At 40.9% G+C, this 26719-nt stretch overlaps 1 protein-coding gene across 12 annotated transcripts in view; it reads left to right on the top strand.

Annotated features, from left to right (window-relative positions):
• DST (dystonin) overlaps positions 1-26719 on the top strand; it is a 432436-nt gene that overhangs the window by 313877 nt on the left and 91840 nt on the right. For all 12 annotated transcript variants that reach the window (XM_054022022.1, XM_054022027.1, XM_054022023.1 and 9 more), the window contains 6 exons: positions 2273-2335; positions 6360-6595; positions 9018-9147; positions 14024-14223; positions 15815-16310; positions 17186-18654. In XM_054022022.1, coding sequence (XP_053877997.1) covers positions 2273-2335; positions 6360-6595; positions 9018-9147; positions 14024-14223; positions 15815-16310; positions 17186-18654 — 2594 coding nt within the window. The remainder of the gene's footprint in view (positions 1-2272; positions 2336-6359; positions 6596-9017; positions 9148-14023; positions 14224-15814; positions 16311-17185; positions 18655-26719) is intronic.

Raw genomic sequence — 26719 nt, forward strand, 5'->3', positions numbered from 1 at the left:
TCTGGAGGTAAAAGGGTGGTTTAGTCTGTATGCCCATTTAGTGCTTGATATCACCTCTGAGTCTGCCAAGCAGTGCTAATTTAGACCCTAATGCTGCAGACACTTAGGCACATTCATACCTTTGCTCCATGAGCACTGTTGACATCAGTGAGATTGCTCATATATGTAAAGTTAGGCATGTGCTTGAGAGTTTGCAGGATCATGGCCTTTGTGGGGGTGAGGACACTTGTCTGTTTAAAAGATGAACTTGAGATGAGCAAGCTCTTTTCACATGCAGTAGAGCACTTATCAGCAACCAGATAACAACAGTTTTCTGTAAACATCGACATGAGTTGGAGCTGAACTGACAATATGGAGGAGAAAGGACTCCCTCTCATATTAACACTCTCCTGAGCCAACCTATCCTGCCAGGTTGCAGCTTCAGCTTTTCTTTGTAATCTAATTTTAAAGAAAGTAAATCTGTGTATTTCAGAGTTTGAAGTAGTACCCATCACAGTAGCATGTCAGTGCTTAAATGTTGGTTTGTTTTACAGATACGGGGAAATATTGTTAAACGGAATTTAAACAACTTGGGCAGAATATACATAGGGTGCCATAATGGCAAGAAAGGTATTCTCAGTCAGGGCCCCTGACCTTCTGAACTTGCTTCTGGATATGGTCCAAAGAGGCTCTGACTTGTCAACCTTCAAAACATATCTTCTTAGAGTGGCTAGTGGGAAAAGGTGTATTGCTTGTGGGGCAATGTTTGGCAAAAGTGGGGCATTTTTTCCTTCTTTTTTGCTGAAAATGGCGGTAGTTGCTTCTGGTTTTATCCTGGTTTCTTTTTCAATAAACTGTGAAGGGTACCTAGATCCTGGGATAGGAGACCTTTTTTTCCTCTTTGCCCATACATCCAAATAAATAAATGGGACAGCAATTAACAGCCAGTGTATTCCTCTGCCCTCACCAGGCACGTGCAGTGCTGCAGATTACTTATAAATAACTGTAAATGCAAGAGTCCTCTTGATGAGCAATGCTGCATATTCTCTGGGGTTGTGTGGCAGGAGGAGAGTACGGGGATAGAAAACCTCTTTCTTAAGGTGGTCAGTACTTATTTTCTTGTATGTTTCATTTTGGAGAGTGTGAATATATGGCCTGTTTCTGTTCCCATTGAATCAATGGGAGCTTTGGCACTGGGAACAGAGTTGAACCCATAATGGGCAGAGGTGCAGTAGTTAAATATCTGCAGTTCTTGCAATCCAGATAAAAGTTGAAGCTGTAGTGTTACCAAAAAAAATGTGAAAATGGTGTTCACCTGTAATCAGTACACAGTTTTATCAACGCACGGTTTTTCCTGATATATAATATGGTTTTCTGTATGCAGATATTTGATATTCTGTTTGTACTAGTGAAAATCCGCCAGGCAACAAAGGATAGACAGATGCCATCATCGTGTTATGGGGGCAACCAGTTTTCCTTCCTGATTTATTTTCTCTCACCATCCCCCAGCTGCCACTGTTGTGGTACTCACTTTCCAGCTGGTGATCAGGGATGAATGCACAGCCTTCTCCAAGGCAACCATTCATTCTGCTCCATTAATCGGTCATCTGGGAGTACTCCATATACATGTAGTAGATTCTGGAGGTGACTCTCCTTCCCCTCCTCATTTCTACTTTGTGGTTTGCCTGCTTTCCACAGGTTCCCAAACCTCTTTGAACAGTTTAGGGAGATAATCCCACTGAAATCAGTAGGACTACCTGTGTGAGTAGCTGCTCATCAGTGGGTGTAAAGGCTCCATAATCTGACCCTGATTGTGGGATCATTTGTACAACACTTGATCAAGATGAGTAGAATCTTATTGAGAGCCAGGTTCTGAGTGACTTGTCACACTGAAATCAATAAAAGTTGCCGGTAGATAACCTGTGCTCAGTGTGAGTAAAGGTATCAGAATCTGGCCCTAAGAAATAGTCTCTGATTTCAACGGGATGACGTGTAGGGTTCATTGTGCTTATAGTGCACACGCCACAGGAAAAGGTGGTACAGACCAATGTAATAGATATGGAACAAACTAAATCAAAGATATGTATCCCAAGTGTGATATGTCTGTGTTTCATTCCATATTGTTTTAATATGATAATTAGAGCTGCATTTCATATCTGAAACTGTTATTTTGTAAAGAATTGTGATTTTGGTGTGAAAAGGCCTCAAATATTCCCAGAGGTTGGAGAACTGAAATTGCAGCTCCGATGAGCACTGCATTGCTAATTTTCTTTCTCTCATCTCTCATCTGTAGGTGGAATAGTAGTAAATGGTGAAGGAGCAACTTCAGGTACTCAAGGTTTCCTGACAAATAAAGGTGAATAATTACTAAATAAGATTCGGAGATGTGACAAAGACGTGTGATCGTGCACTAACGTGTTTAGTCATTGGCGTGGAACACTCTAGAAGATTAGGGTTCCTCAATAACAAAAAATTACAATGTAATCCATAAATGCAAATCACTTATGCAGAACTATAATGCAGAACTATAATGAGAGAATTTTTTTTTTTTACAAAACAGTATTATCAATAACTATTTTTAATATTTCATTAAAGATGGAGGGCCAAATTCTCACTTCCCATTGCACAATATGCATATCTCCAGAAAAGTGGTGTAAATATATATAACATACATATTTTAACATAAGCTGCAGTATTCAGTGGTTTCAAAAATTGCTTAACAGATACATCCACCCACCCATCCACCATGTATTGTACCAGCATGTGTGATGTGCTCCATCTCCGGAATGAACTATTTTATTGCGATTCTGTGTACAAGAGTTATGTGTTCACTTTGTATCTGAGCCTGGATAGATCCATACTCTGTTTTAGATCTACAGTGTCCACTTTTACCAAACTACAGTCTACTCATTTTGGCTGCTCAGCTCTCTCAGTAACACAACACTTGCACAGCAGTGCTTATGTACATAGGCGCCAACTCCCTGGGTGCGCCGAGACTCAAGCACCCACGGAAAAAATAGTGGGTGCTCAGCACCCACCCACCACAGCTGTTTGGTGTGGCCACCAACCAGCTGTTTGCAGTGGCTGCCGATCAGCTGTTTGGTAGCTGGCGGGAGATGCTTAGAGGAGGGTGAAGAGCAGTGGGTGGGTAGGAGGGCTTTGTGGGAGGGGGAGCAGCAGGGATGGGAAGAGGCGGGGTGAAGGCAGGGCCTCGGGGGAGGAGGTGGGAAGAGGCGGAGCAAGGGCAGGTCCTCAGGGGAAAGGGCAGAGTGGGAGTGGGGCCTTGGGCGGAGCAGGGGTGGAACAACTACCAGGAATAATAATAAGTCATCACTTATACTTGTGTATGATCAAAATTAGGGAGCAATGCTTTCCGGAGGCATTTTCTCTGCTACATTTATGATGTTCAAGTATTTGTGAGTTTCAAACCAGAATTTGGCCTAAATATTTACAGTATTACAATACTCCTTAATTTAGCTATAGAAAAAATATTTTTGTCTAACTATTTTACTTTTTCAAAAATGAAATGTAATCACAATAATGTTAAGGGTATTTTATTAATAATTGAACTACACCTCTACCCCGATATAACGCTGTCCTCGGGAGCCAAAAAATCTTATCGCGTTATAGGTGAACCCGTGTTATATCGAACTTCCTTTGATCCACTGGAGTGCGCAGCCCCGCCCCCCCCGGAGCACTGCTTTACCGCGTTATATCCGAATTTGTGTTATATCTGGTCGCGTTATATCGGGGTAGAGGTGTATGTCCAAACATATGTACAACTTTATAGTTGTTTGAAACATTAAGATAAAATTTGGCATTTCAGAAGCTCTTATAGAATGTGTACTAAAATGAGGTCATTCATAAGTAAGGCTACGATTTGGTCATGGAGGTCGCGGAAGTCACAAAATCCATGACTTCACCCGCAGCGGCTGGGAGCTGAAGGGTACCCCTACCTCCCACGGTGGCCGGGAGCTGTAGGGTACCCCTGCCTCTCGCAGTGGCAGGGGTCCCCCCTGCAGCTCCCCAGCTACCGAGGGCAGGGTGGAATCCCCTGGAACTCCCCAGTCCCCATGGGCAGTGGGGGATCCATGGTAGCTCCTCAGCCGCCGCCACCACCGGCGGGGAAATCCCCTAGAGCTCCTCAGTCCCCACAGGCAGTGGGGGAATCCCCTGCAATTCCCGAGTCCCCACAGATGCAGGGGACCCCTGCAGTTCCCTAGCCGCTGCAAGTGGCAGGGGAACTCCCGCAGCTCCCCTGCCTGGGGCAAATCCCCCAGAGCTCCCCAGTCCCCAGGTGGCAGGGATCCCCCACAGCTCCCCAGCTGACACAGGCAGGGGTCCCTCCCAGCTCCCTGCCATGGGGCAGGGGCTGCTGCTCCCAGCCACAGCAGGGCAGGGTGCTGGACCCTCCTACCTTCCCTTTTTGTCATGGACATTTTTAGTAAAAGTCATGAACAGGTCACACCTTCTGTGAATTTTTGTTAATTGTCTGTGACTTGTCCGTGACTTTTACTAAAAATGTCCATGACAAAATCGTAGCCATACTCATAAGTAGTGTTGCCATGTTAAGTTTAAACGAGGGCTGTTGATTAATCGCAGTTAACTCACGCGATTAACTCAAAAAAATTAATCCCAATTAAAAAAATTAATTGCGAGTTATTGCAGTTTTCATCGCACTGTTAAACAATAGAATACTTGAAGTTTACTAAATATTTTTGGATGTTTTTCTACATTTTCAAATATATTGATTTCAGTTACAACACAGAATACAAAGTGCACAGTGCTCACTTTATATTATTATTTTTATTACAAATATTTTCACTGTAAATATGATAAAAGAAATAGTATTTTTCAATTTCACTGTAGTGCAGTTTACAAATATAGAATTTTTTTCGTTACATAACTGCACTCCAAAATAAAAAATGTAAAAACTTTAGAAACTACAAGTCCACTCAGTCCTACTTCTTATTCAGCCAATCACTAAGACAAACAAGTTTGTTTACATTTACAGGAGATAATGCTGCTGGCTTCTTATTTACAATGTCACCTGCAAGTGAGAACAGGCATTCACGAGGCAATTTTGTAGCCGGCTTTGCAAGGTATTTACGTGCCAGATATGCTAAACATTCATATGCCCCTTCATGCTTCGGCTACCATTCCAGAGTACCAATCCATGCTTCCGTGCTGATGATGCTCGTTAAAAAAATAATGCATTAATTAAATTTGTGATTGAACTCCTTGGGGGACAATTGTATGTCTCCTGCTCTGTTTTGCCCTCATTCTGCCATATATTTCATGTTACAGCAATCTCGGTTGATGACCCATCACATGTTCGTTTTAAGAGCACTTTCACATCAAATTTGACAAAATGCATAGAAGGTACCAATGTAAGATTTCTAAAGATAGCTACAGCACTCGACCCAAAGTTTAAGAATCTGAAGTGCCTTCCAAAATCTGAAAGGGATGAGGTGTGAAATATGCTGTCAGAAGTCTTAAAAGAGCAACGCTCCAATGTGGAAACTACAGAACCCAAACCACCAAAAAAGAAAACCAACCTTCTGCTGGTGGCATCTGACTCAGATGATGAAAATGAACATGCGTTGGTCTGCACTGCTTTGGATTGTTATCAAGCAAAACCTGTCATCAGCATGGATGCATGTCTCTGGAATGGTGGTTGAAGCATGAAGGGACATACGAATCTTTAGCATATCTGCACGTAAATATCTTGTGATGCTGGCTACAACAGTGCCACACAAACACCTGTTCTCACTTTCAGGTGACATTGTAAACAAGAAGCAGGCAACATTATCTCCTGAAAATGTAAACAAACTCATTTGTCTGAGCGATTGGCTGAACAAGAAGTAGGACTGAGTGGACTAGTAGGCTCTAAAGTTTTCCATTGTTTTATTTTTGAGTGCAGTTATTTTTGCACTTAATTTTGCATTTGTAAGTTCAGCTTTCATGATAAAGAGATTGCACTACAGTACTTGTATTAGGTGAATTGAAAAATACTATTTCTTTTTCTACAGTGCAAATATTTGTAATCAAAAGTGATAAAGTGAGCACTGTACAATTTCTATTCTGTGTTGTAATTAAAATCAATATATTTGAAAATGTAGAAAACATCCAAAAATATTTAAATAAATGGTATTCTATTATTGTTTAACAGCAGGATTAATTGCGATTAATTTTTTTAATAGCTTGACAGCCCTAGTTCAAACTACAAGTGACCATAACATATTCAACTGTCTCATTGTATTGCATGGATTTTTTTCCATGGCTTAGATATTGTAACTTTAAATGTTTCTGAAGTCCTGTACAGAAGTCTTTCAAAAGGCCTATATTTTTTAACATATATTTCCCCCTTCCTCCCACAGAACTGACAGCTGTTCAACAGGCTATGTCAGATGTAAATCACAGTTACGAAGATATGGGAGCTTTACTGAAGGAAAAGGTTTCAGAACTGGAAAGCATGCTTTCAAAGATGCAAAATGTTCAAGAAGAATCAAACTCAGTGATGCAGTGGCTGCAAAAAATGGATAAGGCTGCCACAAGCTGGGAAGCGGCTCCTACTGATAGTGAAGCTGTTAGAACACAAGTAGAACAACATAAGGTACTCCGTGTATATGAAGAAAACTGTCAATTAAGGACCATATGAAATTTTGAACAGAATTCTCTGTTGAAATTAGTGGGGGAGTTCTTCTGAATAACTGATGCCACAATACAGTCCCATATTAACACTATATAGAGAGATTTTTTTTAAGTAAGTCCCATAAATATGCCAAACAACGGCAGAGCAAATCTGGCAAAATGTATAGCTAAAATAAAAGAAGAGGAATTGTTCATGTCAGAATAATTTTAACTACACATTTAACTAGATGAAGGTGTACTGATCATGCAACATCCCTTCGATTTTGAGTTTATTTGCTTACACATAAGACTTGAAGGGCTCTATCTAACAGAAAGCCATTTCTGCAACTGTGCTAGTCCACTACAGCTCCACAGATCTTCCACACTGTGATGCTGCAGAGACTTACTCTGCATGAAGACAGCGATTTCCTCACAGACGCCATGTCATACTTGTTAATTTACATGGCCATTCAAGTTCCCCCACTAAAATTATTATAAGAGAATCACTAAAGCAGCAGTAGGCTCCCAGCTCTCCTCATATTGGGGACAGATGTTCCCCATCTCCTCTCTAACAATCATAGGGAGGGTAAGAGCACAAATATTGTGTATGGGTGTACACTTAAAGGGAAATGCACTCTGCCTCCGTGTACAGCTACTGAAAGGGAAAATCCTGCCCTCACCGGTGACTGTGAACATCCAGTGTTTTATTGAGGTTGCACTGGTATAAATGAAAGCAGAATTTGACCCAATTTGTATACTTTTTCAGAATTAGGTGGTTAGCATTAAATGCTCATAACTTTACATCTGGTGACCAGAATTTCCTCAGACTTAACTGGTATTCAGCCCTAAAAATGAAACCAGGTTTTGAAAAGATGTGCTCTTTCGTTTCTAAAACTGAATGTTCAGAAATAACAAGCAGTGGGACCTCCTTAACTCATATGTACTTAAAGTAGTGTGTGTGTGCACACGTAGATAAAGGAGTACTTAGCCTGGATGGAGTCTTGCCATTGGCTTTACTGTGCTTTGGACTGGGCCCTAATTCCAGAGTTTATTAAAGACAGACAGACAGACAGGTTGTCTTTGCTGACTTTGCCTGGTAGTAATAGAAACAGGGACTTTTCTTTTGTCTTTTTCTTTCTTTAAAAATGGGTGGACATTTGAAGTAAAAATTATTCTAATGTAGCGTTAAGCACTCAAAAGTCAGGAAATAGGAAAGGTAAAGCTGAATGCACCATTTTAACTCTGGTTACTTCTAGTTTTAGACCTAGTTTGAGGATCATACAGATCAGTAATGGCTTCTGTCACTGCCTGCCTTCTCCCTTGGGTGTGTCTGGACCCTGATAGTCATACCCAACTCATGTTAATGTAGATCCCTTCTTTTTATATGTTTCTCTTAGTGCAGTTAGGCAAACAACTTTTGCACAATAATATGTTTTGGCTATTATAGAATATTTATACTAGAATCCTTTTCCTCTTTAGGGGCTAAGTATAGGGATTACTCACTTCTGTCATGTATAGGAGCTCCTGTGTGGTTTTCAGTCTCAGTGCGGGGAGCTGGACTTGTTCAGGGTAGGAAGTTTGCCATATGAGGAGAGATTCATAAGACTGGGACTTTTCAGAAGTCTTTGGAAAAGAGACGACTAAGGGGCGATATCATAGAGGTCTATAAAATCATAACTGGTGTGGAGAAAGTAAAAAGGAAGTGTTATTTACTCCTTTTCGTAACACAAGAAATAGGGGTCACCAAATGAAATTAATAGGCAGCGGGTTTAAAACAAACAAAAGGAAATATTTTTTCACACAACGCACAGTCAACCTGTGGAACTCCTTGCCAGAGCATGTTGTGAAGGCAAAGACTATAACAGGGTTCAAAAAAGAACTAGATAAGTTCATAGAGGATAGGTCCATCAATGGCTATTAGCCAGGATGGAGAGGAATGGTGTCCCTAGCCTCTGATTGCCAGAAACTGGGAATGGGAGACAGGGGATGGATCACTTGGTGATTACCTGTTCTGTTCATTCCCTCTGGGGTACCTGGCATTGGCCACTGTTGGAAAACAGGATACTGGGCTAGATGGACCTCTGGTCTGACACAGTATGGCTGTTCTTATGTTCTATGGGGCTTTGAGGACCTAGTTTATGTGAGTTCTCCTCATTCCAGGGTCCTCTGCCTCTGTTAATATTAGGGATTATACAGCAGTCCACTCCTTTTTTTAAATAAAATGGCCTGTCACTGTATACATGACCAACCTTTGTAAAGTTCTTTGAGACTTGAAAAGCACTATGTAAGTCCTTGATATCATTCTGAGGATTTTTGTGTTTGTCATCATATTTTGGAATTAAAAAGATCTGTGCAATATTTTTAGTTTTCTGTTTACTTAAGTTTATTGTTTTACTTCATTGTAGCTATTTGAAACAGAATTGAAGCAAAGTGAAAATAAAGTACAGGAGCTGAAGGACAAAGTGACAGAGTTGTTGGAGAAGAATCCAAATTCTCCTGAGGCGCCCAAATGGAAACAGATGTTGGATAAAATAGGTACTGCAATATACTTGCACTAGGGCTCAGATTGATTTTGAAATTGCTAAATTTTTAGTCATTTCAGCATACCATCAGTCACTAGAATTTTGATTGTCTTACCTGTTTTCTCATAAACCCTGGACAAAATTCCACTTTCTGCACAACAGTGTAACTCTAGAGTCTGAAGTCAATGAACTTACTCTGGATTTACACTGGTGCAACAGAGAGTAGAATTTGGCACCCTGTTTTCAGAGGCTTTATCATTTATCCATTTCAAACTGTGTGAGGCTAAGCTTGAAGGTCAGTTGTTGATGCATATACTGACACCTTTTGTAAGGATATGAAGAAAATTAACTAGGACAAACCAATTTCTAGAGCATTAGTATAATACAAAGAGCACTTGGGGCTGTTTTTAATGCTTTCCTTCATGCTGTTTTTCCATGCCCTAGTGGCCTTTTGTCATGTATGGTTTTTAGAGACTTATTGCCATTTTTCAAAAGAGATTCCTTAAAATTTGCCCCTCAAAATGGAAATTTCCACTTTTGGACAATAGCTACTGAAGTATATGCACGATATAATTTTCACATTTTTTAAAAAAATGGATTGTTTATATTTTAAAATAAAGTTTAGTTTTGCAATTGCTCATTGATTTTAATATACATTTCTATAACATCAGTATTTATTCCAATGGTGGTAAAAAGTTAGACTGGAAAAATTATGAAGGAGCTCAGAATTGGTCCAAGGCCCATATGATTTGAAAGAGAATTAAAGCAGCACAAGCAAGGCTCAGAGAGAAGTGGCACAGTAGGAAGGTGGAGCAAAGGCATTACAGATTGGCAAAGAAGACGTGAAAGAGGAGAAACATAAGGTAGATTTGAGCGACTACACAAGGAGCATAAGAAGAATCCAAAGAACATGAGTAGAAAATAAAACATTAGAGCTGAGGAGAAAATAAAACATTAGAGCCAATGAGAAAGCATAGACAGAATCAGAGCACCACAGAAGAAGGTGACCGAGTATAAGAGCTACACAAAAGGGGATAGACAAACAAGAGCTGGAGAGGGATAGGAATTGCTTATGGGAGCAGAGAGAGTGTCAGACATAGAGGAATTAATGTAACACAGAACTGAACCTAGTAATAGCAATAAAGCTACGCTGTTTCACACCAACTGATTTGGTACAGCTACTTATTTTTAGTTCTTACTCATTAATTTTAGAGGCATTTTTAGTAACTTTTTCATACCTTATTTTATGTTAGCCATAGGTCTTTCTTGTGCCTGGTGGAACACCAGCAGCTCCACTAATGAAAATGACTATGATACAGTAACTCCTCACTTAATGTCATCCTGGATAATGTTGTTTCGTTGTTACGTCCCTGATCTATTAGTGAACATATTCATTTAAAGTTGTGCAATGTTTCCTTATAACATTGTTTGGCCGTGAGGGCTTGGAACCAAGGTGGGCTGGCACCCCCCAGCGCCTCCCACCCCTGCCAGCCCCGTGGATCAGCACCTCCCCCCTCCCTCCCGCCTGCAGCAATCAGCTGTTTCGTGGCATTCAGGAGGCTGGGGGAAGGAGCGAGGAAGCGGCATGCTCAGGGGAAGGGGGTGGGGTGGAGGTGGACCTGGGGCAGAGCTGGGGTTGAGCACCCCCGGCACTTTGGAAAGTTGGCGCCTGTACAGTCATGCATACGCCGTCCGGAGGAGGGAGTGGTGCACTCCAGCAGGATAGCATGGGTTCATCATCATGATCAGTTTTCACAGGGAAGTGTTTGCAGCCACTGCTATTGTGTGTCTATTGTGTCTCCTCCCTCCTGCCTCCCTCGGTGCTGCCTTGTAGAGTGTGAGGCTACATTAACTCTTGAGGGCTCAGCTGAGTGCTAGTTCATCATTTAGCAGCAAGGCATTCCCTGGGAAATATCCCACCTGATATCAACATGTTGCTTTAGGAGATGCTCAGTGAGCTCATGAGTAAGGCCCCAGACAATCCTCTGATTAGTGACTGCAGGGAGATTTGGGGAAAGGGGAACTGCTGCTAACGTGCATGAGCAAGAAACAGAAGGGGCTCAAGGAGCTGACATAGGATGTTGTTGCAGTGGCCCTGTGCAAGTCTGTTTTAAATGTAATGGTGGAGGGCTATGTATCGCTCTTCATGCAGATCAGGCGGAAACTACTATAGCAACAGACATTATAGTGAACTATAGTAAACAGCCATTGTTGTTTACGTTGTGTCGGTACAAGCACAGTTTTCCCTGAATATTTCTAGCTCGTTGTGATTGTACAGTATCACCCAGCATCATGAGTCAAAAACACCCAGCAAGTGATAGTGGAGTGCCTAGCAGTAGCAGTACCACTAGCAGTAAGAAAACCATTAGTTTGGGTATTAAATTAGACGCTTTAAGGCGTTTTGATGCAGGTGAGCATGCGGTGGACATTGGCATCGCTCTAGGTCTTACTCCGACCACTATGAGAACAATTCTCTGATCAGGGCTAGTGCTCAGTGTGTAATACCGCTTAGTGCTATTAAAATAAGTCAATCAAGAAGTAGTTTGATGGAAAACATGGAGCATCTTCTCTCAGTATGGATAGAGGACCAAAACCAGCAGAACATACCTCTAAGTTTGCTAGTGATACAAGCTAAGGCAAACAGTTTGTATGACAATTTGAAGAGAGACCAAGGTGAAGGATCACAGACAGAGATGTTCACGGCAAGTCAGGGATGGTTTGATCGGTTCAAGAGGCGCTTCCACCTGCATAACATCAAGATGTCCGGTGAGGTGGCTAGTGCCGATACTGCAGCAGCTAAAACATTCCCCGACTATCTCAAGAAAATAATTGAGGAAGGTGAGTCTTCAATGTCGATGAAAGCAGGGCCTCCACTGGTAGAGGATGCCTGAACAGACTTACATTTCCCGAGAGGAGAAGGCAGTGCCTGGATTTAAAGCAGCTAAAGACCGCCTAACCTTGTTTCTAGGTGGTAATGCTGCCGGAGACATGAAGATGAAACCGCTGACAGTGTACCAATCCTAAACACCACGAGCTCTCAAGGGATTTTCAAAGGAACATCTTCCCATTATTTGGAGATCCAATAAGAAGGCATGGATACTTGGAGCTATTTTTTCAGAATGGCTGACTCTCTATGCCATCCCTGTGTGAAAGGAATACTGTCACAAGGAAAATCTTGATTTCAAGATTTTATTACTTATTGGTAATGCACCAGCTCATCCAATCAACCTGGAGGATCTCTGCAAAAACGTCAAAGTTGTCTTTCTGCCACCTAACACCACATCACTCATCCAACCCATGGACCAAGGAGCCATCGCTGCATTTAAGGCATATTACTTATGCCATACTTTTGACCAGCTCATCAGAGGCACTGATGGGGAAGGTAAGCCTATGATTCAGCAATTTTGGCGTGACTACAACATCCACAAGTGCATCAGTAACATTGGTGAGTCCTGGGCTGAAGTTACTCAGGCATGCATGAACGGTGTGTGGGGGAAGTTGTGGCTTGAATGTGTCAATGACTTAAAGGGATTTAAATATGTTGTCCCCCCAATGAAGAAAGATATCCTTGGCTTGGCCAAGAAAGCAGGTTTTGATGAGGTGGAAGAAGCTGACGTTACACAACTTCTGCAATCACATGGAGAAGAGCTAACCAATGAAGATCTGATGGAACTAGAGGTGATGAGAGCAATGGAAGAAGAGGGCCAAGAAGTAAAAGAAAACGAACCCATTGAAATTTGACTGCCAAACGTCTTTCTGAATCTTTCCAAATGATTGAATCTGGCTTGCAAATCCTTAGTGATGACGATCCTAATAGGAACGCAGCTCCAAGTGGTTAGGGGAGTTGGTCATGTAATGAATTGCTATAAAGAAATTTACGAAGAAAAAAAAAAGGAAAGCAAAATAACAAGCTCTAGATGTGTTTTTTCAAGTTGAGACAGTTCAGCAAGAGGAGCAGCCGCTTGATCCACCCTCTGACTCCACCACCTCACCCAAGCTTCACAATCATCATTGCTGAGCACAGTATTAAATTATTTAAAATTGTTTAAAACTTGTACCTGTATTACAGTTGTTTAAAACTTTTACTGTATATGTATGTAATGTCTTTTGTCTGGCGAAAAAAATTTCCCTAGAACCTAATCCCCCATGTTTTCATTAATTCTTATGGGGAAATTGGATTCGCTTAACATTGTTTGGCTTAAAGTTGCACTTTTCAAGAACATAACTACAACGTTAAGCAAGGAGTTACTGTAATGATTCCTGCAGAAATCTAGGACCTACATTGTTTTGCCTCAATTGGAGTGTAATTCAGGAGTTAGTAATAAAAAGTTCAAAGGAGCATTTATATCCACCTGTCTTACCTAGCTAGCTCATCTCTCTGTCTAAGAAGAAAGTCTAAGGGTAACATTTTCAAAAACACCTAAGTGACTGAGGAACCTAAGTCCCATTTTCAAAAGTGACTTAGGCACTTTGGCTCTTAAGTCTCATTGACTTTCAATGGGACATAGGCTCCCAGGTGACTCACACTTTGAAAATGGGACTTCAGCTTCTAGGTCACGCAGGTGCTTTTGAAAATGTTAATAAAAGTCTAAATTTGAGCTCTTGGATTTATTTGATGGGATGGTGACTTAGTCCTGCAAATACATGTATATTTACTGTGCTGAAAATTCCCTACATAACTAAATTAATCAGAGGGCTTACATTCAGGTATACACTATGGGTATATTTTGAGTCATTGCACCAAGGAATCTGGTGTTAATATGCACAGAGCATGGTAGCATTATTAGAAAGAACTGTTTATATATTGTGTATACAATCTTATGTCTTACAGCCACTCTGCTAGAACATAGATGCAATATGTTATTAAAATTATCACTATTTTATGATAGATTACAAATGGAAAGAACTCAATCAGATTACAGCTGACAGACGACAAAATCTCGAAGAGTCCTCAAATTACCTGACCCAGTTCCAGACAACAGAAGCTCAGTTAAAGCAGTGGCTTATAGAGAAAGAGCTCATGGTCAGTGTGCTTGGACCACTGTCAATTGACCCAAATATGCTGAATACACAGAAGCAGCAGGTCCAGGTGAGTTTTGGTTGCTTATATATGTTAAATTAATAACATTTTCTGATCTCTTTGCTTCAAATGCTTTTCATTTGAACACCACAGTCAGCAGAAGTTTGTTACAACAATTTATCAGTAAACATCATAACTAACTTAGTTCGGATGGCTACGATATTCACACACACATACACACGCGCACGATATTCACACACACAGACACACACACACACACACACACAGAGACAACAAACAAAAACAAAAAACCCCAAAAGAACAAAGAAAGATCAAAAGATCTAAAAAATGTGCAGAACTTATCCCTAGGGAGATACCTGATAATACTGAGCCTCAAATAAATGTTTCTGTTTTGACCATGTTGTGATACTCTTGTGAAATGGTCTTTTGAAGCTTGATTAATTTGAGTGTGTAAGTAGCTAATAACTTTTTATGAGCAGTTCTCTTACGAAATGTATAGTGTTTAGAAAATGCTCTTTTGAGGTTTTGTCCCTTTGATTGTGCCTGTAGCTAATAAACATTTGAAAACAAGTAAAATGCAGGACTGAGCAAAGGAAGTTAGAAGTTACATACTGAGAAACAAAGAAGGAAGAGAAAGTATAGGGAAAATCCTCTAGTTACAGAAATAGAGTGAAATGTGACACCAGTAAAAAGAAATCAAAGTTAAATCAGACGAAGTAGCAGAAGCTACAAATTTTTATTTTAAACATTTCTGTTCCTGCCAGTTAATCTAAATCGTGAGGAGATGTTATAATCCTATTTTGCACAAAATGTGATTGAAACTGACATTTCCATGTAAGTTATCAGTGATAAGAAGAGAGTTTAAAAAATGAACTTTCTTGTAATACCTTTATAAAAAAAATTGGTCAGTCTGTAAACAAACAACAAAAATTAAAAATTTAAACAGCCAGCATGAGACTATCAGGTATCACTTAACAGTCATTAAAAGTTAAACCTGATATGCCTTTAAAAGGAAAGGTTTGCAATAGCTGTAAAAATGAAACTGTTATATACGTCCCTTCTTCTCTAAGCATTGTGACTTATTGCCAAAAAAATTAATACTGAGAGCCACAGTTATAAACTTTAATAAATCTTACAATATACGTTCAGTACTTCCGTGAATCAATTCAAATGTTCTCTGTGCTATAGTCCAGTTTCATGTTATTATACACCTCCTTTGATGTTAGGACAAATTTCAAAACTGCCTGGGAAAGAAAACACTGCTTGAAACAAAATGATGATTATTTTACTTGGTACTGTTCCTTAATTTCTATAATATTAACAAAATTCAATGTTTGTGTCTGCTGATTGAATTCCCATTTGGTAATGAGATACGATATGAAAACGTGCCTTATTTTTTCTATAACTCCTGAAAGTTTCCTCTCTATAGCAACAGAATTGGCTGCCCAATCGATTCCCTTGATGTAATACTTGTAAAACAACACTTTCATGGTGTGTATTAAAAATTAATTCACTTGCTCTTTAAATTGGGAGACTGGTGGCTTAATAATGCATACTAGGTACTGCTAATGAAAACAAATTTAGTTTGGTTGGAGAGGTTTTTCTGAAGTTAATGAATCTTTATTTACTCTCTCCTCAGATTCTGCTTAAGGAGTTTGATACCAGAAAGCCTCAGTATGAACAGTTAACCACAGCTGGTCAGGGGATATTGAAGAGACCAGGTGAACATCCTCCCTCTCATGAAATTGTGAAAAAGCAACTGGCAGCTGTGGCACAAAAATGGGACGGTCTAACAGGACAACTGAATGACAGATGTGGTCAAATTGACCAAGCCATTGTCAAAAGCAAAGAGTATCAAAGCCTTCTGAGAAGCCTGTCTGATAAGCTAAGTACCTTGGATAATAAACTGAGCAGCACCCTGGCTGTGCGCACACACCCCGATGCTATGAAACAGCAGTTGGAAATGGCTCGAGAAATGAAGCAGGAAATAGAACAGGAAATGAAAAATATAAAAGTGGCTCAGACCCTTTGTGAGGAGCTGTCAGCGCTGGTTGGAGAAGACTACTTGAAAGCTGAACTTATTAGGCAATTGGAAGGCATTGTAAAACCATTTACGGATATTGAACAGAAAGCAGGTTAGTATTAAAAAGGGGGAAGACAGTAATATAAAAATAAAGCAAAGAACTAATGGTTAAAGTTCTCTGGTCATTTAAAAATATCCTGTGTTTACCAAAATGAGCCTGAGCCATATTCCTAAATACAGCCAGCCGCCCAGTGTTGTGGATCCAAACTTTGCAGCTTGTCCCTGTGTCTATAAGAAGCTAAAACAATACCCTGGATCTTTAGGGGCCAAACTGAGGTGCAGGGAAACAAATAGTTGTATTTTTTCCATCTCTGCCTGCAAACCCAGCTCCCCCAACTTGAATCACCAGAATCAGATGCTGTTCACAGTAGATTCTGCATAGGTTCAGAACATTAGCCAAACACAAGTTATGCTTTAGTTAAATATAAGTCAATACAGGAATATCAGGGTGATACGTAATGGCCTGTGATATACCAGAGGTCCAACTAGATGATCTAATGGTCCTTACTGGCCTTAAACTCTATGAATCATGATCATCAGTGGGGCTCAGATATCTTGCCAGGTTTTGATGCACTCCGTAGGCTTGGTTACCCGTTGGTGGGGGGGGCTTTTTTGTCATGATTGGCTCTGCAGAACTCTCTGCATCATGGTGGCTTCAGACCTCGGCTGAGATCCACTCCTCTGTAGGGTTTTTTTGATAATGAGACATTTTATTATCCTATACACTATTTTGTCTGAAATTTGACTCTCCGTGTTAACCAGCAATTTCTAATGAAGAATGATGTGTAATAAAATTAATTGGGCAAACTACAATAAATATATATTACTCAGAACAAAAATATTTTCTTTTGGTTAGAAAATTACTCACCACAATTTTGGTCAGTAGCTAGTTGTAAAAATGACACTATATTATTTTGTTTCTTGCAGCTAATCACGTTCAGCAACTTCAATCAGCATATGCTACTTCTCATCAGTTCCAACAAATGTCTAAGGACTTTCAGACCTGGCTGGACAAAAAGAAAGAAGAACTGAACCAGGCTCATCCTATATCGGCCAACCTTGAGTCCTTGCAGTCCTTAATTGGAGAGCAGAAAGATTTTAAGAAGACCTTGTCTGACCAGATTAGTTCCTATGAAAAAATTGTTGCAGAAGGTGAAAGTCTCCTACAGAAGACTCAAGGAGCTGACAGGGCAGAGTTGCAGTCTCAGCTTGGCATGCTCAAAAGTAACTGGGACGAAATGAATAAGCAAATAAGAGAAAGGCAAGATAAGTTAAGTACTTGTCTGGAGAAAGCCCTCAAGTACAAAGAACATGTAGAAAACCTGCAGCCCTGGATAGAGAAGTGCCAAAATAACCTGTCTGAAGTAAAGATTGTCATAGATCCTGTCGAAATAGAGAATTCTATTGCTCAGGTGAAGGCCTGGCAAAAGGACTTGGACAAACACCATAGTATGGTGGAATTATTAAATAATGCAGCCGACAGTTTGCTCAATGCCAGTCAAACAGATAAAGAAAGCATTACAGAAGAGAAAGTGGCATTGAACCAGAAAGTGGAAATGGTCACAGAACAATTACATAGTAAGAGGGAGACCTTGGAAAACATGGCACAAAAGCTAAAAGAGTTTCAGGAATCATCCAGAGAAACCCAAAGGCAACTTAAAAGTGCCAAAGAGCAGCTAGAAGTTCATGATGCTCTTGGACCCCAGGCTTGTAGTAACAAACACTTGACAATGTTGCAGAGCCAGCAGAAAACACTTCAGACTCTAAAGCCTTATGTGCACTTGGCCAAAAAACTTGCCCAAGAACTGGTGGTAGAAGCTTCCAATTCAGAAGGTGTTGCTGACCTCTTGTTGCAAGCTGAGTCTTTAGAGCAAGAATACAGTACAATCAGCCAGCAGGTTGAAGGCAAGTGTTCATTCTTAGAGACGAAACTTCAGGGAATTGGCCATTTCCAAAACAACATCAGAGAGATGTTTTCTCAGTTTGCAGAGTTTGATGATGAGCTCGATAGCATGGCTCCAGCAGGAAGAGATCTAGACACTCTGTGGTCACAAAGAGAGGATATCAACAATTTCCTCAAAAAGCTGGAAGATCTTATAACAAGTAATGAAAATGCCAATAAAACCTGTAAAATGATGTTAGCCACTGAAGCGTCTCCTGATCTAGTTGGTATAAAAAGGGACTTAGAGGCTTTAAGTAAACAATGCAATAAGTTACTGGACAGAGCAAAAGCCAGAGAGGAACAAGTGGAAGGAATTATTAGTCGTATTGAAGAGTTTTATAGTAATTTAAAAGAATTTTCCAGTCTGCTTGGGGGAGCTGAAGAACATGAAGAATCTCAAGGTCCTGTTGGAATGGAAACAGACATTATTAATCAACAACTGAATATATTCAAGGTAGGAAGAATGCTTTCTTTTAGTAGAGTACTGTACTACAAAACAATTTCTGAGTAGAACACTCTGTAATCCTTCACTTCATGTTTGAAAGGGGTTGTTTTAAGATTGGAGCTCGAAGGAGAAATGCTCCTACTCCATATCAGTCCCATCACTATGACCTGGAGCTGCTGTTTCTGTCCTTCCTCAGGTCCTGCCTTTCCTCTTTGCCACATCTTGGTGAACTCTCATCCCCCTGCAGCCCAGCCTGCTACTCCCGCACTCCAACTCCTGTTCCCTGATCCGTTCTTTCTCCAGGCGCCAGTGATGCTCACTATCCCTATTTCCCTATCCATGAAACCCACCCACCTCACCTCCCTAAGAGGTTTTCATCTTACTGATCTCCACACAATTTCCAGGTAGGTGCTTCACTAGACTTGCCCATACACCACATGGACCTGCTCTCTCCTCCATGGCTGCAGTTAGCTCCAGTCCTACAAACATGCATGTGCTCAGCTTTACTGTCATGGGTAGTACCATCACTTCAGTGGGACTAGTCACAGTAGTACAGTTAAGCACATGCATAAGTGTTTGCAGGATCAGGGCTCTAGTTTCCTCCTCCTATTCTGACATTCTGTCCTCAATTCCAGCCTTTCACTCCATCTGTCCCTCCAGCTAGGCTCCACTAACATCCTCTTCTCTTCTGCAAACATCTGCAAACTACATCCACCACTCTAGCCAGCGCTAAATTAGAATCTTGTGTAAATTAATTCAGGAAATGTCATTAAAATCTCATTTTCTTCCCATAAAATTAGGGTGTTTATCTTGGAATCCTTATCCAAAATCCCCTTCCCCACTGCTATGTATAGTTGTACTGTGTTCTGATTGGTGGCTGTTGTCCAGGTCAGAAAAAGCTGCATTTCAGTGATGTTGCATGTATATCAATTGTAAAGTGCTTTGTGATGAAAGGTGGTACATAAAATATTATTATTAAACTTCAGCAAATGATATTTCAACACTCACGTAGCTGGATAAAAGTGGGCAGCCTTGGAAAAACATGGCTATAGAACATTATATTAATCATATATTTATAAACAACAGTGTTTTAAAAAATCATATATTTTCTAGTGACATTATGGCAACATTCTGAATTTTTTGTTTAGCTTTGCAACATATGGTTTCAAATTCAATGCAGTATTGACTCCAAAGTTTGTATGACTTATGTTAGCCTTGCTTGTTCTAGTTTACTTTATCATAAAACAGTCCTCTATAACATGAACTAAGTCGTATTCTCAAAAAGAGGACTAGAATTGAAGAAAAGTAATTGTACACTTTTCCCAGCAGAGGGTGCTTTTTTGCTTGTTTGGACTGAACAAAACAGTGTCAGGATTTAAAACTGGATTCATTTTACATGCATCGTATGAGAGTTTGAGTTTTACTGCTGACTTTATCTTCTATAAACTATGATCTTTCAAAATGCATAAATGCATACAAAAGTGTTGAAATAATAGTTATATTGCGAAAACATTCTAGTAGATTGTTAGGATTAAAATGGTATGCAACTCTGAATTGACCAGTATATATCAATCTAGAAACAGAAACAAATTGCTTCTCTTTGAACAATGTTAGTAAAACACTTGGAAAACAATAAGCAAAATGATTACGCTGTGATTACTATTGCTTAGATTGGTGCAATTGAACTGGGGCTATGATTTGTGATCTATATCAGAGGTTCTCAATCTTTTTCCTTCTGAGGCTCCCCTCAACATGCTATAAAAACTCCAGGGCCCAGTGCAGGAGGGAGGAAACTGGGGGCTCCAAGACGGGGTGGGCCCTCGGGCATAGGCATAGTTTGACTTCTATTTTGGGAGGGCAGGGGCTGGCGGTGGTTGGGCCAGCTCCACACAGCAGGGTTCAGGGAGGCAGCGCCACCTCCATTCCTTGACTCACCTTAGCAGACCAACCAGTCTGTCTGGGTTGTATGTGGTGGAGGTTCACTTAGGGTACAGGGAGCGGGGAGCTAGGGGTTGTGTGTGGGCAGGGGACTAGCTCAGGATACAGGAAGGGGGGAGCTAGGAGCTGTGCATGGGCAGGGGATAGCTCAGGGTGCAGGGAGGGGGTAGCTAGAGGCTGTGTGTGGGCTGGGGGGGTAGCTCAGGGGGAAAGGGGGCTGGCTTGAGGGGCAGGGGGGAACCACCCCCCAGCACTCACTGGCAGCGCGGTTGGGGCCGGGTCCCTGTACTTCCCGCCGCTGGTGAGTGCAGGCCCAGTCCTACTGCAGTCCTCAGGGATGGAAAGGGGCGGGGCTGGGGCAGAGCAGGGGCGGGAAGAGGTGGGGCGGGGGCCATGGGGAAGAGGCGGGGCAGAGGCTGGAGCAGTTCGCAGCCACGCAGGGCACCAGTGCCCCAAATTTCCTGGTGCCCTACGCAGCTGCGTACTTTGCGTATGGGTAAGGACGGCCCTGGGGGGAGCTAGGGGCTGTGCGCCAGGAGGGCTCCCTGTGGTCACTGCTCCCCAAGGGCTCTGCCGGCCACAAAGCTGGGCCCCCTGCCTGGGCGGCTCTTACCGGCTGCATGAGCTGAGGAGCAGCCACAGCCCGGCTGCCCGCTCCGTGGCATGAGCCGGAGCAGCAGCTGCCTGCACTGTCGACGCCGGCTTTCCGCCTCTGACCTGGCTAAGGGGCGGGGCCTTGGGGCGGGGAGAGGAGAGGAGAAAGCGGGGTGGGGGGTGGAGCTGCCCTCAGGACTGCTCCACTTTGGCACTGCAAGGGGGGGGCAACCAGTACTCGGAGCTTAGCCCCGGGGCTCCCGGCTTCAGTGCCAGGGTGGAGGCGCCGGGCTCCTGGCTTTAGCCCTGTGGCAGAGAAAGGGGGGCGCCAAGACTCGGGCTCTGGGTTCCAGATGTGGGGTCCCATGGCCCCCCTGAAACGGCTTGAGGCTCCCCAGGGGGCAATGGACCCCCAGTTGAGAACCACTGATCTATATGATATTTCCATATTTCTGCTGCTTTCAAAAGTGGGAGCCATTTAAATATAGCTCCAGGTTTCTTTAACCACAAAAAGTCTACACTCTGTGGTACAACTCCGAACAAGCAGAGCCCTCATGTGGAGGCAGTCTGACTAGTTCAGAAATAAGGGAGCTAGAAAATAGTACCCCAGTTCTTGTTTTTTGCACTCTTATATGCCTTGTGTCATTTTTATTCCTCTGGGCCAGTGGGCTAAATACCACTACAGTGGAACAGCAGGTATCCTTGTAGAACAGCTGTAGCAACTTTGTACCACGTCATCGTCATCGCTGCTCTTGAACAACATTGTATTATAGGTAGGCACAAGCAATCCTTCATCTTCAGGGTGCAGCCTAAATGCCAGTGCTTGTACTCCCTGAGAGGAAGAAGCAACCGGCTAATGCAGCCTGGAGCATTCCACACCCCAAAGACTCTATACAGACATATAGGAAGAAAGAGTCCCTGCCCCGAAGAGCTTGTAAACTGAAAAAGTGTGATAAAGGAATATAAAATAAAGCATCTGCTCAGGGTGATAGCTGGCACAGATACACACGGAGATATAAGCTAAAATTATATGTACGCTTGTATATTTGTTTGATTTATAACAATTAGTTTTATGTTTGTTAGTTGGTTTTGGGCGGGCACACATTGGCATTGAAGTGGGAGTGAAGAGTTCTGGAAAAGATGAAGAGATTATGGGAATAAGAGGTGAGCGGGTGCCAGGATTAGGAAATTTGAGGGAAGAGGAAATGCACAAGGGAAAAGGGAGAAAGGAAGGTAAGAAGAATGGGCAGAGAGAGTGAAGCTGGGCAGTTCAAGGGTTGCACTGGTAGGAGAGGGACAGGGCCAACAACCAGTGGCCTTAGTAAATAATAGGAAAAATAAGCCTAAATTGCAGACCCGATTGAAGATTAGGATTGGTTGGAAATTTTTGATGAAAACTTTTTTTTATTGCAAAACTGAGTCCTTGAGTAAACAAAATGTTTTGCAGAAAGTGGGTGTCTGCTTCTGTCAGATTTTTTTGATTTTATGTCTGAAAACCAAACACTGAAAATTTTTGCTCCAAAATTATAAAGTTTTCAGCAGTTTAGGGGGATTTCCAAAGGTCCTGCCCTTTCTGCAAGCCCCTTTGCACTGCTGGTGGGGTTACACATACTTATTTTGACTAGGAAATGGGAAGCTGTTGGGCTTGGTGCCCAGGGCAGGACCTTCTGGTTCTGGCGGGGCAAGAGGAAGCAGGAACAAGAAGGCTTCCTTGGTGCTTAGAGGAAAAAGCCCCGTGAGCCTGGAGATTTCCAGTCTGCTCCTGCAAGCTCCTCCGGATTGCTGCTGTTGCTCCTCTTGTGGAAAGAAGGCTGTTGGGTCTGGTGCCCTTCGTGTGACTCCCAGTGTCGGCGGGAGGGGGAGCAGGGTTAGATGAACCTGACTGGGCAGGGTAGAGGTATGGCCATGCTTCAGTCCCCTTTCATACCCCATAATATTTGGGGCTGGCACTGTGAACTATGTAAGCTGCACCATTTCAGTTGATGTTGTACTTGGTTGTCCTCAGCATGCTCCCATAGGGCTGTTCTCCCTGACTCAGCAATCCATAGGCAGAATGGCTCCAGCAGCAGCTGCTTTGAATGGTGCTGCACTTTCATGCACATCCACATCTTGTCACCTCCTCTGAAGTGCAGCTGTGGCTGCAAAACCACAGTCTCGTTCTTTATGACTTTAGCTTCTGTGGTCTCATAGAAATTTGCTTCTGGGTGGATAGACTCATTCACACAGTCTCCTTATGCTCTTGATGGAAGGATCTTGCAGAATGGGCCAAAAGGTGCTTCTGTGGTTTGGCCAACTTTTGCAAGCAAAGAATAGAGCTTTGTGATACTTTTTGGTATCTGATATTAAAATTCACAATTGTTAAAGAAAAACTTATAGGTGAATTGTGACTCGTATTTGTATTTCCTCTAGATAATCTGCTCATTTCAGTCACTGTGTAGTGTGATATCCAAAATGGGTACCACCAACTTTAACCGGCACTAGAAAATGGAAGTATGACTTGCATTAACTTGAAATCATGTAGTTTTAATGTGAAATGTTTATATTTTGGGTGAAAGATTTGCTTTCTGTATGGCAATTGTGTAAAGTGTAGTGGAGTTCATTAGAAAGCAGTACCAGAATTGCTTCTTCACAGGATAAACCAAGAGAATTATTTTGGATTTACATCAGTGTAACTGAAAGCAGAATTTGGCTCAGTGACTATAGAACAGGCAAAAAAGATCCCCATTGGTATTCAGAGAAAAGTGATTAAAAAAGCAACAACAAATAATTTGGTGTTTCTGTTCAAAGCTGTTTTAATCTCTTACAGTAGCTGGCTTTTGTGTTTTATGGCATTTGTTTCATTCAGCTTTGTCACGGATTTTTGTTTTCAAATAAAGGATGCAATGAATGGATCTGAAACAAAAGGGAATTCCAGTAGGTGGACTTGCTGTATTTAGTTACGCTGATTCTACTTTCTGTTTTCTTTAAAAATAAACAAAAAAACTTTAGAGATGAGCCCGAACCAACCTCCTGGATTTGGGATCACCCAGAACTTCTAGCATTTAGATCTGAATTCATAGCTAGGTCCTATCTTAAAAAACAAAAATAAAAAGCTCATTCAGAGAACTATCAAATTATTACATGCCTCAAAATCTTTCCAAAATGCTTCATTAATTTAATTAACAAACCTTCCCAGCTTTCCTCTGAAAATACATAGAATTGATGTTAGCTTTCATCACTGGATGGTTCTTCCCCTCCCTTCCCCCGTTCCCAAGAACAATAGCAGTGCAACTATTAAAGGTTTTCCTTCATATTTGCAGTGTGCCTAGAAAAGGATAGTTTCTAATTGGACTTCATAGGAATCTTAACCTTGATGAATATTCCTGTTGATGAGTTTGAACTAAGAGTTTAATTGGTTTATGCTTATTGCGTCCACTGTGTTCTCTGACTATTACATTGAAGCAAGATAGTGTTTACTCAACAGTCTGAGGTTTATTTTCATATATTTAACTAAACAGTTAAAATCCAAGGATTTTTTTAATGTACTGATTTGCAAATATTGCATAAAACATCATAGATCCCTTTCAGAAGGTTGACCTCTCTTTACAACATATGGGAAACAAAGAAAATAGGGTAAAGAATTGTGTTTTGATTATTAATCAATCTAATTTTCTAAAAACAACATGAGAAAGTAACTAATACTTATGGATGTAGCATTAGGTTATTCAAAAAAGGTCTTCATTTTAGCTGGTCAAAAATGGGAAAACCTTTTACAAAAATGTTCACAAAAAGTATTCCTATTTTTTCCATTGAAAAATCAAAACTTGGAAATTCTGGTCCTGATTCTGTCCTGTTAAAGAAGGTACCGCTCCCTTTGAATTCATGGGATTTTGTTTGTGGTTGGTCTGGTGGGAATACACACTATTGATGGGACCTCAGAAGAGTAACCATGCAGGTTACATTTTTCTAATTTAGAGAAACCTGAGACTTCAGTCTTAAGATTAATATCTCTTTGACATAGTTTAATATGTCATGGCTGTGTTTAATTTTATGGGCACTGGAGACTTTATTTTCTGTGATAGCTGTACTTACCAAAAAAAGGCAAAATGCATGAAAGAAAAAGGACAGAATTTGTTTCATACCTTTTTACTTTTTGATATATATCTGAGCGTACACATATGACATTTTTTTCTTATTTTTAAAATGCCCTTATAACAAAAATGTATGTAATGTTTTTATTTCCTAATGTGCTTATCTAATAAAACTTTGGTAGATTTTATTCAATAGTGCAGTGTTAAGTTTTAATACCAAATGCTATATGCTGCCCTTAATCTATGATTAAAACTCTCACTAAAATTGATACCAAATAGGGCCCTGGTCAATAATAGTATGCAAATTAGTGTTAATGAAGAAGCAGCTTGTACATAACCTCTTTAATAAGTGTGTTATGTGCCAGTCTCCAACCTCTTTGGATTTACATTTGTTTTAAATTGACGTTGTCAGGTAGTTTAGACACAAAATGTAGGAGTTCCTTTAATGCCTTTTTAACTCTTTGGGATTCAGGACCCTAATATTAATATAAACATTTTCATTATTTTTTATTTTAGTTTCAATAGAAATAGGCTTTTTTTTCCTTTTGACTTAAAATTTCCCCATCTAGCATTTGCAACTCAGACATTGCAACATTGTGCAATCGTATGAGAGTCAGAAAGTGAAAATGAATAGAAACAAAAGCTGAAACTGATGCTGATTTATTTCCATTTTCCAATTTCAGTGAAATATAAAAACTATACAGAGAGACTAAATAAAGTCAAATTGGATTTTTTATAAAATTTTTGTTATAATTTCAGATTTTATCAGTAAAACAGATAAATATACAAATAAAGATTTAATTTTTAACATGACAGTATCCCTTTAAAAGGTGACACTATTGGGTTGTGTGTTGAACTGTAGACTGTGCTTAAAAACTATGCATATCATCACCAGAAATCCATGATGAACAAACGAGAGGTTTGATTTGTGTTAATTCAACATACTGCACTGGATTGTTTTTTATATAATTAAGCAAAATAGTGCTGTTTCTGGTTGTTTGAAAAAATGTTCTGGAAATTTGGTATGTGTGGTGTCAGGTTACCTAGCTAAGCTGTGCCATGTCAGTTTCAACATTTTGAATTAATTAACAGTATTTCATTGTGCTTCTAAGCAAAGCAGGTCCTCCACAATTAAAGAATGCATTCTAATTTACATGATGTCATCACCAGCTAGTTTGTTATAGTTTGGTATGTGGAGTCTGGAGGTTCCTCCCACTGAAACAGCTCAGTCTGTTTCAGCGACAAGACAAATGGTAAAAGTGAAAAGATGACTAAGAAGTTAACTGTTAAATCATGTGGGGCAGAAAACATAAGGGGGTAGAGCTAAGAGGTCAGGCACCTACTAATGCTTGGCCAGAATAATATTCTGAGAACGAATGGGATAGTAGCAGATGTTGCCTAAAGAAAAAAAAAAAGGGTGTTTCTTTAAGCTCAGTGTTGGGAGGATGCCTGTCAGTTCGTAAGAAACCAGG

The sequence above is a fragment of the Malaclemys terrapin genome, chromosome 3 (genome assembly GCF_027887155.1).
Source record: "Malaclemys terrapin pileata isolate rMalTer1 chromosome 3, rMalTer1.hap1, whole genome shotgun sequence".
In the NCBI taxonomy this organism is placed as follows: domain Eukaryota; kingdom Metazoa; phylum Chordata; order Testudines; family Emydidae; genus Malaclemys; species Malaclemys terrapin.